General features: G+C 44.9%; 1 protein-coding gene and 1 long non-coding RNA gene across 14 annotated transcripts in view; one reads left to right on the top strand and one right to left on the bottom strand.

Moving 5' to 3' along the window:
* LARP1B (La ribonucleoprotein 1B) overlaps nucleotides 1-4,045 on the bottom strand; it is a 94,309-nt gene extending 90,264 nt beyond the window's left edge. For all 13 annotated transcript variants that reach the window (XR_004968225.1, XR_004968226.1, XR_004968227.1 and 10 more), the window contains exon 1: nucleotides 3,156-4,045. Coding sequence is in view for 10 of the 13 variants with exons in the window: in XM_036313240.1 (XP_036169133.1) it covers nucleotides 3,156-3,690 (535 nt within the window). In the remaining 3 variants the exon portion in view is untranslated. The remainder of the gene's footprint in view (nucleotides 1-3,155) is intronic.
* Nucleotides 3,983-16,147, top strand: part of LOC118658161 — a 38,832-nt gene continuing 26,667 nt past the window's right edge. The window contains exon 1 of the long non-coding RNA XR_004968228.1: nucleotides 3,983-4,089. This is a non-coding gene — a long non-coding RNA (uncharacterized LOC118658161). The remainder of the gene's footprint in view (nucleotides 4,090-16,147) is intronic.

Raw genomic sequence — 16,147 nt, 5'->3', positions numbered from 1 at the left:
ACACACACACACACATATATATATACATACACACACACATATATATGTATATGTGTGTATATGTGTGTGTGTGTGTGTATATATATATATATATATATATATATATATATATATATATAGTACTAGAGGCCCGGTGCACAAAATTGGTGCATGGGTAGGGTCCCTAGGCCTGGCTGGCGATCAGGGCTGATCAGGGCCTTCCAGCTGCCGACCAGGGCCTTCCTTCATTCTGCTCCTCCCCCTGGTGGTCAGTGCATGTCATAGAGAGTGATCGAACTCCCAGTCTCCTGGTTGAACTCCGGAGGGGACACTTGGCATATTAGCCTTTTATATAGAGAGAAGAAAATATACCTTTTAATAAAACAATTTTATTTCTGGAAAATTCTGTTGGAATCAAGACAAGATATAGAGATGCTGTGTAAGATGGTCACTGCAGCTTATACAGTAAAAAAAAAAATATTTAAATAAGTAACCTGCATTCATTAATATGGAAAAGTTATATTATGGTACATCTACATAAAATGTAAAACTTTTAGAAATAAGATAAACCAAAGAACTTATATGCATAGCCCATGGACACAGGCAACAGAGTGTTGAGAACCTGGAGGGGTGGAGATAGGAGCAGGGAGAAGTATCACTAATTCTGCACCTACCTTCTGCATACCCTCTCACTGGGGATCAAGCCAGGAACTCTGGGCATGTGCCCTGCCTGGGAAGTGAACCAGCGACCTCATGGTGCATGGGATGACACTCAACCAACTAAGCCACACTGGCCAGGGCTAGAAAGCTGATATTTTAGTATGTAAACTATAACCATGGCTACAAGTGATTAATAAACCCCATACTGTGATTTTAATAAAAGTCCCCAAAATAAATAAAACTACTTTAAACAAGGTTAGGAGAGACTGAGGAATTAATTCTTTTTGGTTTCCTAAATGAATTCAAAAGTGCATTGACACTATTTTAGGACTTCTGGGTGGGCCAGGCTTTGGTTGAAAAGAGGTACTTATCTGGATTACCAGAAACAACAATATACAGGCTAGATCCCAAAATAGAAGTGTCTGAAGGAACAATAATGCCTCACCTGTAGTTCCTATCAGAGAAAATTCATGATTAACAATCCTGAAATACTAGCCTACATTTGCTATAATGTTTCTATCTCTGGTAATAAAATTTCTTGCAGTATGTTGGGATGGAATCCTCATACCTCATTAAGAGAGTGACTGTAAATCCAGGTTTGGCCATGGCAGACATGGTTTAAGTTTGTTATCCAAGCATAATTAATATCCTACAGGCCTATTAATAGATTATTGTTTTAATTTAACACTCCTTAGTTTTCACCTACTCTGTACACTAAAGGTCCTCTGCAGCTATTTTATTATTCCTGAAGTTGTAAATCTGCTTAGGAAAATAGGAGGCCAAGACTATCCAGTTATATATAGATGACACTCTGGTATTAGAAACCAGAAGAGATTAATATATCCACTTCATTCATTTATAAGGCCCACAAATCTTGCCAAAAGTCTAGCTAGATAGTAACAACATCTGGACTAAAACCCTAAGTCTTTCTTACAGTGCATTTCCACACCATTCTCTTATTTATATTTCCTAAGTTTCCAACTACAAATAAAAATTGTGGTAAAACAGTGTAGGGACAGGATTAGAGAGATAAGTTTGCAGAATAGAATTTCTACAGGAATAGAATGGATTGCAAGAAAATAGTTGCCTACAGAGAGACACCAGCAAAATTGAAATTCCCATCAACCACACCATACAACAAGCATCAGCTTGTTCTTAATCCCCAACAAAGATTAAGATACTCAATGAAAGCACCTGTAGGTTAATTAATTATACTAAACTGTTAAATATTTTTCACATGGCCATTTTCAATTAAAATTCCTGTCTTACCTTAATGATTAAAAAACCCGTCAAACTGATTTTATAGTCAACAAAGAATTTGGGCTTTTTGATAGTTCACTGAATATAATGTATATTGTAAGTCTAGTAAGTAGGGAGATGAAATAACCATAAGGATTCACTAGGGCTTTTTTCTCTTAGCTAATTGTATGGACATTTTGCTTTAAGATTTTTGCTCTCTTCAGCTAGAATAGTAGTAAACAAATAGATCATTGCAACTGTAGAGAATGATTGCAATATTAAATTTAAAACAAAATTTTAAGTAGTTTTTCTCCAAGTCGTAATTTATTAATGATGAACATTACTGTGCAAAAGCTAAGGAAATCAACTAACTGTTGTAGTTCTTCTGAAGAAATGCTTTATATCTACAATACTACAATGCCCGTCTACAATAATTACATTTCCACCATACACTTTATTTCAACTGATCTCCACGGATCTATAAACATGCCCCATATTTCCCTATCCCACTGCTAACCTTTAATTTTAAGAAAAAGATCTGTAATGTCTGTTAAAAGTTCAACTGAAAAAAAAAGTTCAATTGATTTACAAGTTAATTTACAAAGGTTTGGGGGTTTTTTGGCTTAGTTTTTACTATTTCCATTTAAACTTTTAAACAAAGATGCAGCTGCTACCATCAAAATAAAGTACCCGAGGCCACTGGTCAGCATTCAAGGGCAGCTGGAAGACGACCATTTCCCTACCGTGCGATCCTCTCTCCTGTCAACTCTCCTCCTCCAGTCCTTTCCCACCCAATCATAACCCAAAACATGCTAGTAGCGGCCAGAGCCTCGTTTTGCATCCGACTACGCAGTGTTCTGAAAACACTGACATGCCCAGTTGACCCATTATTTCACGATAAATAAAAATCAAGCACGGCCGCGCTTCCACATATACATCCCCTAGCTTCGCCTCGTTCTAAGACGCCCACGAACACTTCCCTCCGGGGTGTACCGCAGTCGCCGCCTAAACCCAGCTTCCCCGAGCCCCTTCCCACGTGGGGGCAACACCGGCGGGGCCGCGCCCGCCCGCCCGCCGGTCAAGGAGACGCCGAGGTCCCACCTCTCGCGGCCGCTCGCGTCCATGTCCATTTATGTCAACAGGCAGAGTGAATGGCACCTTGGCACAGAGGACCTCGGACTGACAGCGAAAGGCGCCGGCCCCTCCCCCGCCCGCCCCGGTAGCCACGCGAGTCGCCCCAAACACACCCCCCGGTGCCCGCCGCAGGAGCCACCGACCTGCTTCCAGGGAGTCCAGCGGGGGCGGCGGCGGCTCCGACCCGGTAGGGGACAGGTGCTGAGGCGGCTTTTTGGTCCAAGGGTTCTCCTTCGGCGGCGGCGGCGGCGGCGGCAGCGGTGGCTTTTCTTCGGAGCCGGCCGTCGCCTCCTCCTCCCGGGCGTCCTCGGCCGGCGGGTCCCGCGGCGGCGGCGGCGGCGGCAGCGGCTCCCCGCCGAAGGGGCCCCCCGGCGGCACGCGCGCCCGGTGCGCCAGGTGCAGCGCCAGAGGCCTCACGGGCACGGCCGCCTGGGGCACGCTGTGACCCAGCACCGGCGCCGGCGACGGCTCTCCCCGCGCCCCCGCGCTGGTGGCGGTGGCGGTGGCGGCAGCGGCGGCGGCCCGCTCCTCCTTCGCCGCCTGCTTGCCCTCCTGTTCGGGCGCGGGCAGCTGCTCGGCCTGCCGGCTCACCCCGGGCGACGGCGACTCCTTCTCAGCAGCCGCCGCGGGCGGCTCTTCCCGAGAGTGAGCGGCAGGCACCGGAGCGCGAGCAGACATGGTCCCCTTGCCCCAGCCGCCCCAGCCGCGGGAGGCCCGGGGCCAGGGAGGCCGGGGCCAGGGAGTCCGGCTGCCCGTCTCTCCGCCGGGGCACCCACTGGCTCCGGCCGGGGGCACAGAGCCCGAGAGCCCGGCCGCCGTCGCCGCCGCCGTCGCCGCCCGCGTCGGCCGAGGCCGTGCAGCGCCCGGGGTGCCGCCCCTCCCGCGTAGAACGGAGCGCTAACCGCCCGTTGGCTCCGGCCGCCTCAGCGACGCACGCCCGAGCCAGCCAACCCGCGCCGGGCGCCGCAGCCGCGAGCCGCCGGCCGCCAGCCGTCACCTGTCGCGGGCAGCGAGCGAACGCAGCCGCCGGCTGGAGGACCTCTAGCGGAGTGCCGGCCGCACGCGCCCGAACAGCCGGTAACTGCTCGCGGGGCGTGAGGGGGCGGTCCTGGGGGGTGGGGACGGCGGGGCCGGGGGCGGAGCCTCCGGGAGGAGCGTGACGTGGCTACTCGCCGGCCTCGGCCCTCGCCCGGCCGCCGGCCGCCGCCCCCGGAGGCTGACTGACGTGCCCGCCCCGAGGGCCGGTCCCGCCCCAGCGGCCCGCCGAGGGGGAGGGAGGACGAACTGGGCGATTCCCGGCTCCCGGGCTCAGGCCGCCCGGGCTGCGGGCGCCTGGGCGGGGCGCGCACCCGGCCTCTGTGACTCGGGGCGGGCTCGATGGCCGGCGGGCCGGCGGGCGTGGGGGGGCGGGGCCGGGCGGGGCGGGCTGCGCACGTGGGACCCGGCGGAGCTTTGCCCCGACGCCGAGGCCGTGTCGTCCCGAGGCGAGGCCCGGTGGTCTCGGCCGCCCAACTTGGGCCTCTCCCGAGTGAGCGGGGGCCCCGGACCGGGCCGCACTGTCCCGACGCCGGTCGCCTCGCCACGTGAAGAAAAGCCCCGTCGCCTCCCCCCCCCACCCCCCACCCCCTGGCGCTTTGGGGCACCGCGGCCACCTGGGATCTTGAGCCTCGCCCAAAATGAACACAGTGCAGCCTGTAGGTGCTAGGGAACCTTTGCCCAGGCAGCTCGTTGAGTGTGCTTCCCTGCCCCAAGTCCAACCCACGAAATGGAAAGGGCTGGCTCTTGGGTGAAACAAAAGTTAATATTGCTCTTAAAATTACTTGTTTCCTTTCATTTGTAAAGAAAACACTTGCTTACAAACTAACGATGCCCCAAATGTTTTTCCCAGGAATGGATACATGTTTTGATTTTTAAAATCCGATAAGACCTTCTAATTGCCACTTAAATCAACGAGTGATGACATTGGTTTCACGTGAAGTGCACTTAGGAGTTAAGAACGTCCACGTTCGGGGCGCAAGGTTGCTGAAAATGGGCTCCGCCTGAAGGCTGTCACACTAGACAATGTGTACAGGACTCCCCTCTCGGGAGTCTCACTTCCTAAAGATAATCAGCTATGCAAATATTACAACAGCTATAAATAAAGCCTTTCCTGTTTTATATATATATGTATATGTGTGTATATATATGTATATGTGTATATATATGTATATATATATGTGTGTATATATATATATAGCTAGTGCCCAATTTATCTGACCTAAGCAATCTCCTAAATCCATTTCTAGTTAAACAGGGATTTTATTTGCACCCACAGTCCCAGAGGGGTGCCCTCTTTACTAACCCCTTTATTGGTGAAGCTTTGTGTTTTTAACTAGAAACCAGCTGCTCTTCCTTCTAATCAGCCTTTGGGAGTCCTGCTAGGTAATGCCTGACTCTCTTTTCCAAAAGCCTATCAATACATTCACACTTGATGAGACTCAGAGAACACAATTCTATTTGACCTGTAGCTATTTAACTATAGCTGCTTAACGATGGAGATTATGAGAAACGTGTCATTGGCAATTTCTTCATTTTATGAACATCATAGTGTACTTACACACCTAAGCTGTGTGGTATAATGTATATTGCTTAGAATACACTCTAAATAAAATACAGTATAGTAAATACATAAACCAGTAACATACTCATTTATTATCAAGTATTAAGTATTGTACATCATTGTATCTGCTACTGGCAGTGCAGTAGGTTTGTTTACACCAGCATGACCACAAGCACGTGAGTAATGTGTTGCGCTATGGAATTATGATGGTACGAAATCACTGGGTGATAGGAATGTCTCAGTTCCATTATACTCTTATGGGGCCACCTTCATATATGTGGTCAGTCATTCACAGAAACATGGTTATTCGGTATATATGGGTTTAAGGTTGATTCAGTGAGAGAACTGTTACGTGGGCCCTGCGGGCATTGACTCGGTGGTTGAGCCTCGAAAGGTGGGGCAAGGAATGGATTAACAAAAGAAATGGGCCAGGCCATCTTTTTTGAAGGAGGGTTTTTATCATGCAGATAGATTCTTCCTTCTATGGAGATTACCTCATAGGAATTGACCAGAAAATTCCAGACAAGGTTGATTAAGATTGTGAGTCTGGTCGAGTTTGAAACTGCAAGTAGATCAGATTTTTTAAAAATATGTTTTTATTGATTTCAGAGAGGAAGGGAAAAGGAGAGAGAAATAGAAACATCAATGATGAGAGAGATCATTGATCGGCTGTCTCCTACACGCCCCACATAGGGATTGAGCCCACAAACCGGGCATATGCCCTGACCAGGAATGGAACCGTGACCTCCTGGTCCATAGGTCAATGCTTCATTCTTAACCACTGAGCCATGCAGGCCAGGCAGAGCAGATATTTAATCTAGGCTTGGTATCATGGGATTTTAGCACAGGTGACACCATTTTGAGACTGATGTTTTCACTTTAACAGTTGTTTTCCTCTTTGCTTTTTTTATTATTAAAGTGAAAAATCATAAAGGTACTTTATTGAAGAAACACGGGAGGACTTTCTTGGAAATAGGTTGTGCTCAAAGAGGGAGACGAACTTGAGGGTAAATGTGTTCTCAAGGGGTCTAAAAAGAGCTCAGCAGTAGGAGTTTGCGATCTTCACTGTAGGGCAGTGCCTATAATGTCGGTGAAGGAATTTGGCTACTTGCCCATCTTTTAAACATATATTAATGACTGCTTCCACATAGCTGCCTCTTGGAAACAACTTCACCTGTCTTCTCTTTGCTCCTCCACATCTACTCCACCATTTTCCTGCCTTTGTGCCAGGGAAGGCTGACCGTTAGATTGTAGTAATAGATCCCTGACCCTCCTTTGTCTCTCCATGGGTTCAGGCAGTGGGAAGTATCTGCAGGTGATTGGAGGCCAGAAGATAGGTCATAGTCCTTATTACCCACAAGTTATTATCCATCCTATGGATTATTTCCCTTGGGTAGGGTCATCATTTAGCCTGGAGGAACAAGTTATTTGGTTTAAAACACTGACATCAAGGAAATGGGGATGGGAGAGCCAGTTAGTTATCAACAAGACTGTGAGAAAGCTGCATCCTTTAACCTAGTGGTTCTCAACCTTCTGGCCCTTTAAATACAGTTCCTCATGTTGTGACCCAACCATAAAATTATTTTCGTTGCTACTTCATAACTGTAATGTTTCTACTGCTATGAATCATAATGTAAATATCTGATATGCAGGATGATCTTAGATGAGCGCTGTGAAAGGGTCGTTCGACCACCAAAGGGGTCTCGACCCACAGGTTGAAAACCGCTGCAAGTTTAACCAGATGTTCTTCTCTCTTCCCAATTGTTAAAAAGAAACAAGGTGGTATCACTTGCCCCACCCCCACCCCACAACAAACCTAAACTTAATTGTTTTCAGCCCCTCCCAGGAATGTGACCTTAAACCAGTCTGATTTACCTACGTTAGTGAGGTAACCTGCTACCTTTTTCAACCCAATTAGATCTTTAAATTTGCTTGTTTGAATTTTTGTTCAACAGATTTGGTGACAGTAATGGTGGGATTTGAAGGGAAGTTCTGATAGCATTTGGGGGCAGCAAAAAAACAGGTGTGGTGCCCAAGAACTTTTTTGAATTCTCTTGTCTTGCTGTTTCTGAGGGCCCTAGGTGTTCTGAACTCCTGCTGTTTGCACTGAGCTCTTGATCTAATTGGCTGTCCAATCCACAGATTAGGAGGTCAGTTCGAGCTTGCAGACAGTTTCACCCAGAACACACTTTTTTTTAAAGCCTTTAGTTCAGTCCACAGTTCCCCAGTTGTTTGAAATTCCTTCCTGCCAGTTCCAGTCTGCAGCCCCCATTCACTGGAGGTTGCTGGTTTAGTCCTTTCCCCAGTTCCAGTCTGCAGTCCCCATTCACTGGAGGTTGCTGGTTTAGTCCTTTCCCCAGCTCCAGTCTGCAGTCCCTATTCACAGGGGTCTGCTGGTGTAGTACATACTGGGAATTGCTGATAGTGTGCACAGCCTTCTATTGGTCAGTCCATCGTGACACTTCTTTGGTTACTGCTCGTTTGTTAAAGTTCACGTTTGTACGTTTTATTTTGTGTAGATTAAAAGCTAGTACAGCATCTTCCCTGTTGAGAATTGTTGATAGTCACTGTTAGGTTTGATCAGATAATTGAATCGACACCTCCTCTCTTGGGAACTGACCTTTAGGTCACTTCACAACAGACATTCCCTTTCCTTAGACCACATTCCATTTCGCCAAGACCACATTCCACTTGCTAAGACCATCATCCTTCCCCTCCAGACCTTCCTTGGATTCACACCTGCCCAAGGAATGCTCCGTGCAGGAAAGGCCATCCTAGAGTCCTTTAAAATCTCTGACTCCCTGTCCTCGGGTACTGGCGCCATTTGGGGGCTCAGCCCATCTGGTATCCAGATGACCTAATAAATTTATAATCCCTTACCACTTGGGCCTCGTACATTCCTCCTTCGGCGACCCTAACAGTTACCACCTGGCGTTAGATTGAGTCCAACTTGTAAACCGGGGACTGGTCAGATATAGTCCAGTGGGAGACGTCAGGGAAATAAAAATTTATTTTAAATAAGGTTAGTTGCCAATGGGGATCTCGGAAATATTTTTTAAAAAGCTGCAAACTGGTGAGCACAGGTTGAGCATGTAAAGGTTGTTAGAGCTCTCTTCACCTCAAGAAGACTCCCATGATAGGTCCTCTTAGGTATTAGTTTGGCTCCAGGAAATCCAAAGGCCTAGCTAAAGAAATGAGTTTCTTTATATCCAAAGAGTTGAGCACACCACCTTCCGGCACACCTGCTTGTTTTATGTTTAAGAGTTATTGTATAATGCCAGAGCTGCATATATCTAGAAAGACAAAAAAAAAAAAAGTGTTTACTAATAACCTAGATAGAATCACGATGGTCATTATTGGAACATTCCAGTTAAACAAGATGGCTCATTTAAGTACTGCACTTGAGCAAAGGATCCAGATTTGAACAAACAGAAAGGGATGCCTGCATTAATTGGCATGCAAAAGGCCTCAGTATTCCAAAATAGCTTTATGAAAAAACTCATTAGAAAAGACTAATGAAAATTTAAAGATATGAGGTACCTAAAACAAAAGACAATAGGATACCGGGAGGGTTGGGGGGGTGGGTAAGAGATCAACCGAAGGACTTGTATGCATGCATATAAGCATAACCAATGGACACAGGACACTGGGGGGTATGGGAGGCTAGGGGAAGGTCAAGGGAAGAAAAAAAAAAGGAGACATATATAATATTCTTTGTAATACTTTAAGCAATAAAACAATTTTTAAAAACCTAAGAAAAAAACAAATAAATAATAAACTCTGAGGAATTAAAAAAAAAAAAAAGACAATAGGATAAACGTGGCTCCCTCTACTCCCCCATCCTTTTTCACCTGAATACTCACATTTTAGTAATTCTTCTTCTGAACTATTTTTCCACTCTGAAGAGACTATCAGGCAGTTACCTTTTAAAATAAAACTACTCCAGGTTGCAGACAAATCTCTCCAGATATCCTTCACCTCTTGGTCATAGGTCAAACAGATTCATAGTTGAGGCCCTGGCCCTTTGATCCCTGTCAGGACACTTACAAGAATCAACCAATGAATGCATAAATGAGTGGAACAATAAATCAGTCTCTCAATCTCCCCTTTCCACTCCCCCTTCCCCTCTGCTTCTCCCTAAATAAATAAATAAATAAATAAATAAAATGCCCCGAGTCTCCTTGGAAGGGACTATACCAGGTCATCTTCACTACCCAGATGATAGCCAAACTTAAGGGCTTTTATTTTTTTATTTATTGTATTATTTTTTAAAATATATATTTTTTTATTGATTTTAGAAAGGAAGGGAGAGGGATAGAAATATCAATGATGAGAGAGAATCATTGATTGGCTGCCTCCTGCACACCCCTACTGGGGATCGAGCCCGAAACCTAGGCATGTGCCCTTGGCCAGAATCAAACTGGCTAGGGCTAAACTTAAGGGCTTTTAAATAATTTAAATGAATGTTTAAAATATATAAAAAATATTCACAACTGAAGAAGACTTTCCTGACATCTGATCCTGTGCAGATGCTGGGCACCGTCATATCAAGTTGACAAGGAAGAGAAGTAGCTGACATCAATGTAGACTACTGTCACACAAGATGCTGGCTTAAGACTTCCTACTTTAGCTAAACATGAAACTCTTCTTTACTCTGACATTGGCCTAGAAAGATAACACCATCACCAGGAAGTATCTCCAGGCCATTACTAAGGGGTGGTAATCTCTAGAATTTAGAACAACTTTTTCTTTCATGCTACAAAACTTAGCATATGTGCTAAAAATGTGACCTCTGGCTTAAATGGGCAAGTGTAACAATCCCTGCGAATGACTCCAGGGAAAGTGCCACTTAGGGGAAGTGGTTTGTGCCCTTGACAGGATTTATCTTTGTGGTGATTATTATTCTGCTTGGGTCTATGAATACCTAGAAGGTTGGCTGCCGGAAGCCGGTCCATCCTTGCTGCTTGACACAGTCGCTGCAGGAAAGAAACATCTGCACAGCATATGTTTCAAGGGACCTGGCATATATAGCATACTGTTCTTAATATGTTTGCTCCCCTTAGCGCTGTGTGTTTTAACCAAGGTCACCTCTCCGAGAAAGGTTGTTTTCCCAGGTAGGGATTTTTCCCTGAAGTTAGGGAGGGGATGAAAACTCCTTAACTAAGTGCCAGGCGGCTAGTTAATCACTTTAACTACAAACAATCATGCTTAAGCTACATAATCTTTACTCCCTGGAATGGAGATAAGAAACGCCCTAACCTTTGTAATAGAAATTGACAGGATTAAAATCAACTGGTATAAATACGGATGTAACAAGACAATAAACAGCAGAACCTCTCTGGAGATCCAGACCAGAACTTGGCTGGAGATCCTGGCTGGAGATCCTGGCTAGGCTGCTGATCAACTGAACACTGTCTCCGTGCCCTTCCTTCTTCGCCGACTTCGTCCACACCTTTGGGGACCCCTGGACCTGCTGGGGTTGGACCCCGGCAGTTGGCAGATAATCAGGCAATGTCTCTTAGGTTCTCTAACTGCCCCTAACTTTTCACGAAGGAAGTAGGGCACTTCATAAGTCAACTCTTCTGAATTTTCATCTTGAGTTAGAAAGGAGGCATTCATGAATTCAGAACTGGCTTCCTTTGACAGGCCCCTACTTCCCTAGTTAGGAATAAATGTAAATGAGGCCATGATCAGGAACCTCTCCTTAACCATTGAAGATATTGCTCCATGGACTCTGTGGCCACAGTTGTCTTTGGTAATAGGATAAACCTTGATTATCTTTTAACTGAGCAAAGAGATGTCTGAGCTGTGGTTAGTATATTCTGCTGCAGTGAGATTAACATTTGTGGGGAAGCTGAAACTCTGGATTACTGAGCAAGCCACTTGGTTTAAAAAGGTGACTCCTGCCCACTAGCATGGCTCAGTAGTTGAGTATCAACCTATGAACCAGGGGGTCATTGTTTGATTCCTGGTCAGGGCACATGCCCAGGTTGCAAGCTCAATCTCCAGTGTGGGGTGTGCAGGAGGCAGCTGATCAGTGATTCTCTCTCATTGATGTTTCTCTCTCTCTCTCTCCCTTTCCCTTCTTCTCTGAAATCAATAAAAATATATTTTTTTAAAAAGCAACTCCTTGCCCTAACCGGTTTGGCTCAGTGGATAGAGCGTCAGCCTGCGGACTGAAGGGTCCCAGGTTCAATTCTGGTCAAGGGCATGTGCCTGGGTTGCGGGCACATCCCCAGTGGGAGATGTGCAGGAGGCAGCTGATCGATGTTTCTCTCTCATCGATGTTTCTGACTATCTCTCTCCCTTCCTCTCTGTAAAAAATCAATCAAATATATTAAAAAAAAAAGAAAAGAAAAAAAAAAAAAGAGCATGTGCCTTGGTTGCGGGCACATCCCCAGTGGGGAGTGTGACGGAGGCAGCTGATCAATGTTTCTCTCACATCGATGTTTCTAACTCTCTATCCCTCTCTCTTCCTCTCTGTAAAAAATCAATAAAATATATTTAAAAAAAAAAAAAAAGCAACTCCTTCGCTGGGCTCTTTGGTTTATTTGATTTTAATTGATTTGGGTCTTGAGGACTATGGCTCTGAAGTACATTTTAAACAGTGGAAATTATGCTGCTTATAGTTAATCTCCCTGATGCATTGTATCCTTTCAAAAGCTTTAAATGCATGTTCACAGCCACTGACCACCAGGCAAATGATCTCCTCAAGATTGGAATATCGCTGAAACCGGTTTGGCTCAGTGGATAGAGCGTCGGCCTGCGGACTGAAAGGTCCTAGGTTCGATTCCGGTCAAGGGCATGTACCTGGGTTGCGGGCACATCCCCAGTAGGAGATGTGCAGGAGGCGGCTGATCGATGTCTCTCTCTCATCGATGTTTCTAACTCTATCTCTCTCCCTTCCTCTCTGTAAAAAATCAATAAAGTATATTTAAAAAAAAAAAAAGATTGGAACGTCAAGACCCTGGCCTAAACTGATCAATTGGTTGGAGAGTCATCCCAGTATGTCAGATTTCGGGTTTGATCACTGGTCAGGGCACACACAGGCATCATCCAATGAATATAAGAATGTAGAACAACAAGTCAATCTCTCTCTAAAATTAAAAAAAAAAAGTTTTAAAAATGTTTCTTCCTACTTATTTGAAAAAAGACTGGAAGGTCAAAAAGAATGCAGAGAATGACCTACTAAAGATTGTGAACCTGAAGTCATAACCTAACTGTTTGGTAATAGAAAACTGGAATCTAGAGTATAGGTATAGGGTTGTCTTTTCAAAGAAGGGAGATAAGTGCTGGCTGGTGTGGCTCAGTTGGTTGGAGCATGGTCCCATGCACCAAAGGGTCTCAGGTTTGATTCCCAGTCAGGGCACATACCTCGGTTTTGGGTTTGATCCCCGGTTGGGGCCTATACGGGAAGCAATTGATCCATGTTTCTCTTTCTCATTGATGTTTGTCTTTCCCTCTCCCTTACATTCTAAAATCAATTTTTAAAAACACGGGGGGGCGGGGGGGACAGTTCTCTAGGCCCTCAGAAGTTATGAAACACCTAATTACCTTACACAAACTTGATATTCAAATGATTGTTCAAATGAGCCTTTGAAAGATAAATCTTGTTTTTCCTGTTTAGAGTACTCTAATATATCATCAAGTGATTGAATCCACTCCTTCTTCTCCTCCCCCTGGTGTCTCAGGAAAGTAAAGTCCCATAAGAACATCAAGGCCTTTGTTTTTATTACCAGTGCAATTTAGGTTCAGGCTAGCGAAAACCCACTGTGCAAATAGGTGTACTTTATGCTGGAGAGATTTCAGAGAATGCATTAGATATAGTCTGTTTCAAAGTCCTACAGTCCAAGGAAAAGATAAAACGAACCCAGAGATTTGTAACTTCCTATAAAATGACTTTAAAAGAGACCAATTTTTCACGGAACCAATATTACCTCCAAGTCAAAAAGCCTTGGACCCTGTTTATCATAAAAGACATGAACTAAATGCTTGGATTAGTACTAAATACTTGCAATTATCTCTAACCTTCTAGTCAGGGTCAGTGCTAAAGTGTGTTTGAAAGGCTTCACATGTACCTTCCCTTCAATAAATACACTGATATATTCAATCTTAGATAAAGTGAGAAGGCAGGGGAGGGAGGGTAAGGGATCAACCAAAGGACTTGTATGCATGCATATTAGCATAACCAATGGACACGGACACTGGGGCGGTGGGGGCTTGTCCTGGGGGATGGGAATGGCGGGGGGAGTGGGAGGGGGGAGGGGAGGTGTCAATCAAGAAAAAGGAGACATATGTAATACTTTAAACAATAATAACAAAAATGAGAGTAAAAGCACCTTCAGGAACCTCCCGCCCCCCCCCCCCCCCCCACTTATCTGTATTATACAAATAGGTAAAAAAGACAAAACAAAAACACCAAAAAAACAAACAAACCCCTCCGCCCCCCACTGTGCTATGACAACATAGTTTCAAAACAAATCTAGGTAACTAGGAACTCTCTTAAATGTTTAAGTGTCTTGCCTAAGAACTCACCACCAATAATAGCTAGGATTGATATTCTGCCTTTCCTGGCAAACTATTTAGACTTTTCTTCCATGTGGGTGGAAGAAAAAAAAAGGGGGTTTCTGTGAAAAGTAACCTCAGGGCTATCTGACCTCATAGTGGGCGATCAAGCCTGAGGCCTATAAACCAGCCCTGTCCATTGTTCTTGTGCATGTAGGTTAACACCCCTTTGAAACATCAGTATTACCCCTGGAAGGGGGCATTGACCCTCAGGAGAGCACATAATCTTATTAACTGTTTTGCAATCCAATCCCTGCCTGGCTTTTGCCAACCACCATGAAATTTTCCTTACTTCAAATGCATAAAAGAAGCTGGGAAACTTATTTCAGTAGTGTATTGGCTCCCATGCATATGTTGTCTGTTTGGCTCAAACTCCTAAACATTCTCTACAGGTTTGGATGTTTTTTTTCTCCCCTTCCCCTTCCCGTCCCCCTTCCCCTTCCTCTTTTCTGTTCTTTCTTTCTTTTTAAATATATTTTATTGATATTTTTATAGAGAGGAAGGGAGAGGGATAGAGTTAGAAACATCAATGAGAGAGAAACATCAACCAGCTGCCTCCTGCACACCTCCTACTGGGGATGTGCCCGCAACCAAGGTACATGCCCTTGACCAGAATTGAACCTGGGACCTTTCAGTCTGCAGGCTGATGCTCTATCCCAGCGGTTCTCAACCTGTGGTCGCGACCCCCTTGGCGGTCGAACGACTCTTTCACAGGGGTCGCCTAAGACCATCCTGCATATCAGATATTTACATTATGATTCATAACAGTAGCAACATTAGTTATGAAGTAGCAACGAAAATAATTTTATGGTTGGGTCACAACATGAGGAACTGTATTTAAAGGGCCAGAAAGTTGAGAACCACTGCGAGTCTATCCACTGAGCCAAACCAGTGGATAGGGCTGGATGTTTTTCTTTCTTTTTTTTTTTTTTTAATATATTTTTATTGATTTCAGAGAGGAAGGGAGAGGGAGAGAGAGATAGAAACATCAATGATGAGAGAGAATCATTGATCAGCTGCTTCCCGCATGTCCCCTACTGGGGATGGAGCCTGCAACCCCAGGAATGTGCCCTTGACCGCAATTGAACCTAGGACCTTTTAGTCCGCAGGCCAATTGCTCCAAGCCAAACTGGCCAGGGCTGGATGTTTCTTACATTGACAAATTCTACGCCCTATTATTTGAAAATCCCTGTTCTTTGAGAACTGGAAGTGAAAAAGTAATGCTTCTTTGAACTTCATTTATTTTTAGGGTATTTTGAAAAACAGTTAAATTTTACTATCATTATTATTAAGTTATTGTTGATACTGTCAATGGACTGACCACACTTTGAGCAGCAAAGTGCTAGGGTACATATACCTCTTTTTTTAAAGATATATTTTATTGATTTTTTACAGAGAGGAAGAGAGAGGGATAGAGAGCCAGAAACATCGATCAGCTGCTTCCTGCACACCCCCTACTGAGGATGTGCCTGCAACCAAGGTACATGCCCTTGACTGGAATCGAACCTGGGACCCTTCAGTCTGTAGGCCGGTGCTCTATCCACTGAGCCAAACTGGTTAGGGCAATTTTTTTTTTAAAATATATTATATGCCTCTTTCTTTGTGGAATTACCCAGGTCCCGTATGTGGGAAAACTGTTTTACTTTAGGTAGTCACAGATTTGACTTTTTATAGTTGTTTACATTTTCTTTGACTAACAAAATCTGGTAAATCTGCACATTAGCTCTTTAGGTCCTGAGAAATTTATTTCTGGTTCTTTTGGTCCAACATGTTGTAATTAAAACTGTCTCAAAATTATTCATACAATCATTGGTTTCCTAGGATTCTGTCTGTATGATTATTCCTAGAATTAAGTTATCTACTCCTGCAAAACATACTTTTCCCTTTGTTTCACCTGCCATAATCTCCTTTTATATCCAAACCCAGCTTCTATAGCAACCTCTACACAGGACCTCCATTCCCATTCTGTAG

Source organism: Myotis myotis, unplaced genomic scaffold (assembly GCF_014108235.1).
Source record: "Myotis myotis isolate mMyoMyo1 unplaced genomic scaffold, mMyoMyo1.p scaffold_m19_p_6, whole genome shotgun sequence".
Lineage (NCBI taxonomy): Eukaryota > Metazoa > Chordata > Mammalia > Chiroptera > Vespertilionidae > Myotis > Myotis myotis.
This window is presented reverse-complemented; position numbering and strand designations above follow the sequence as displayed.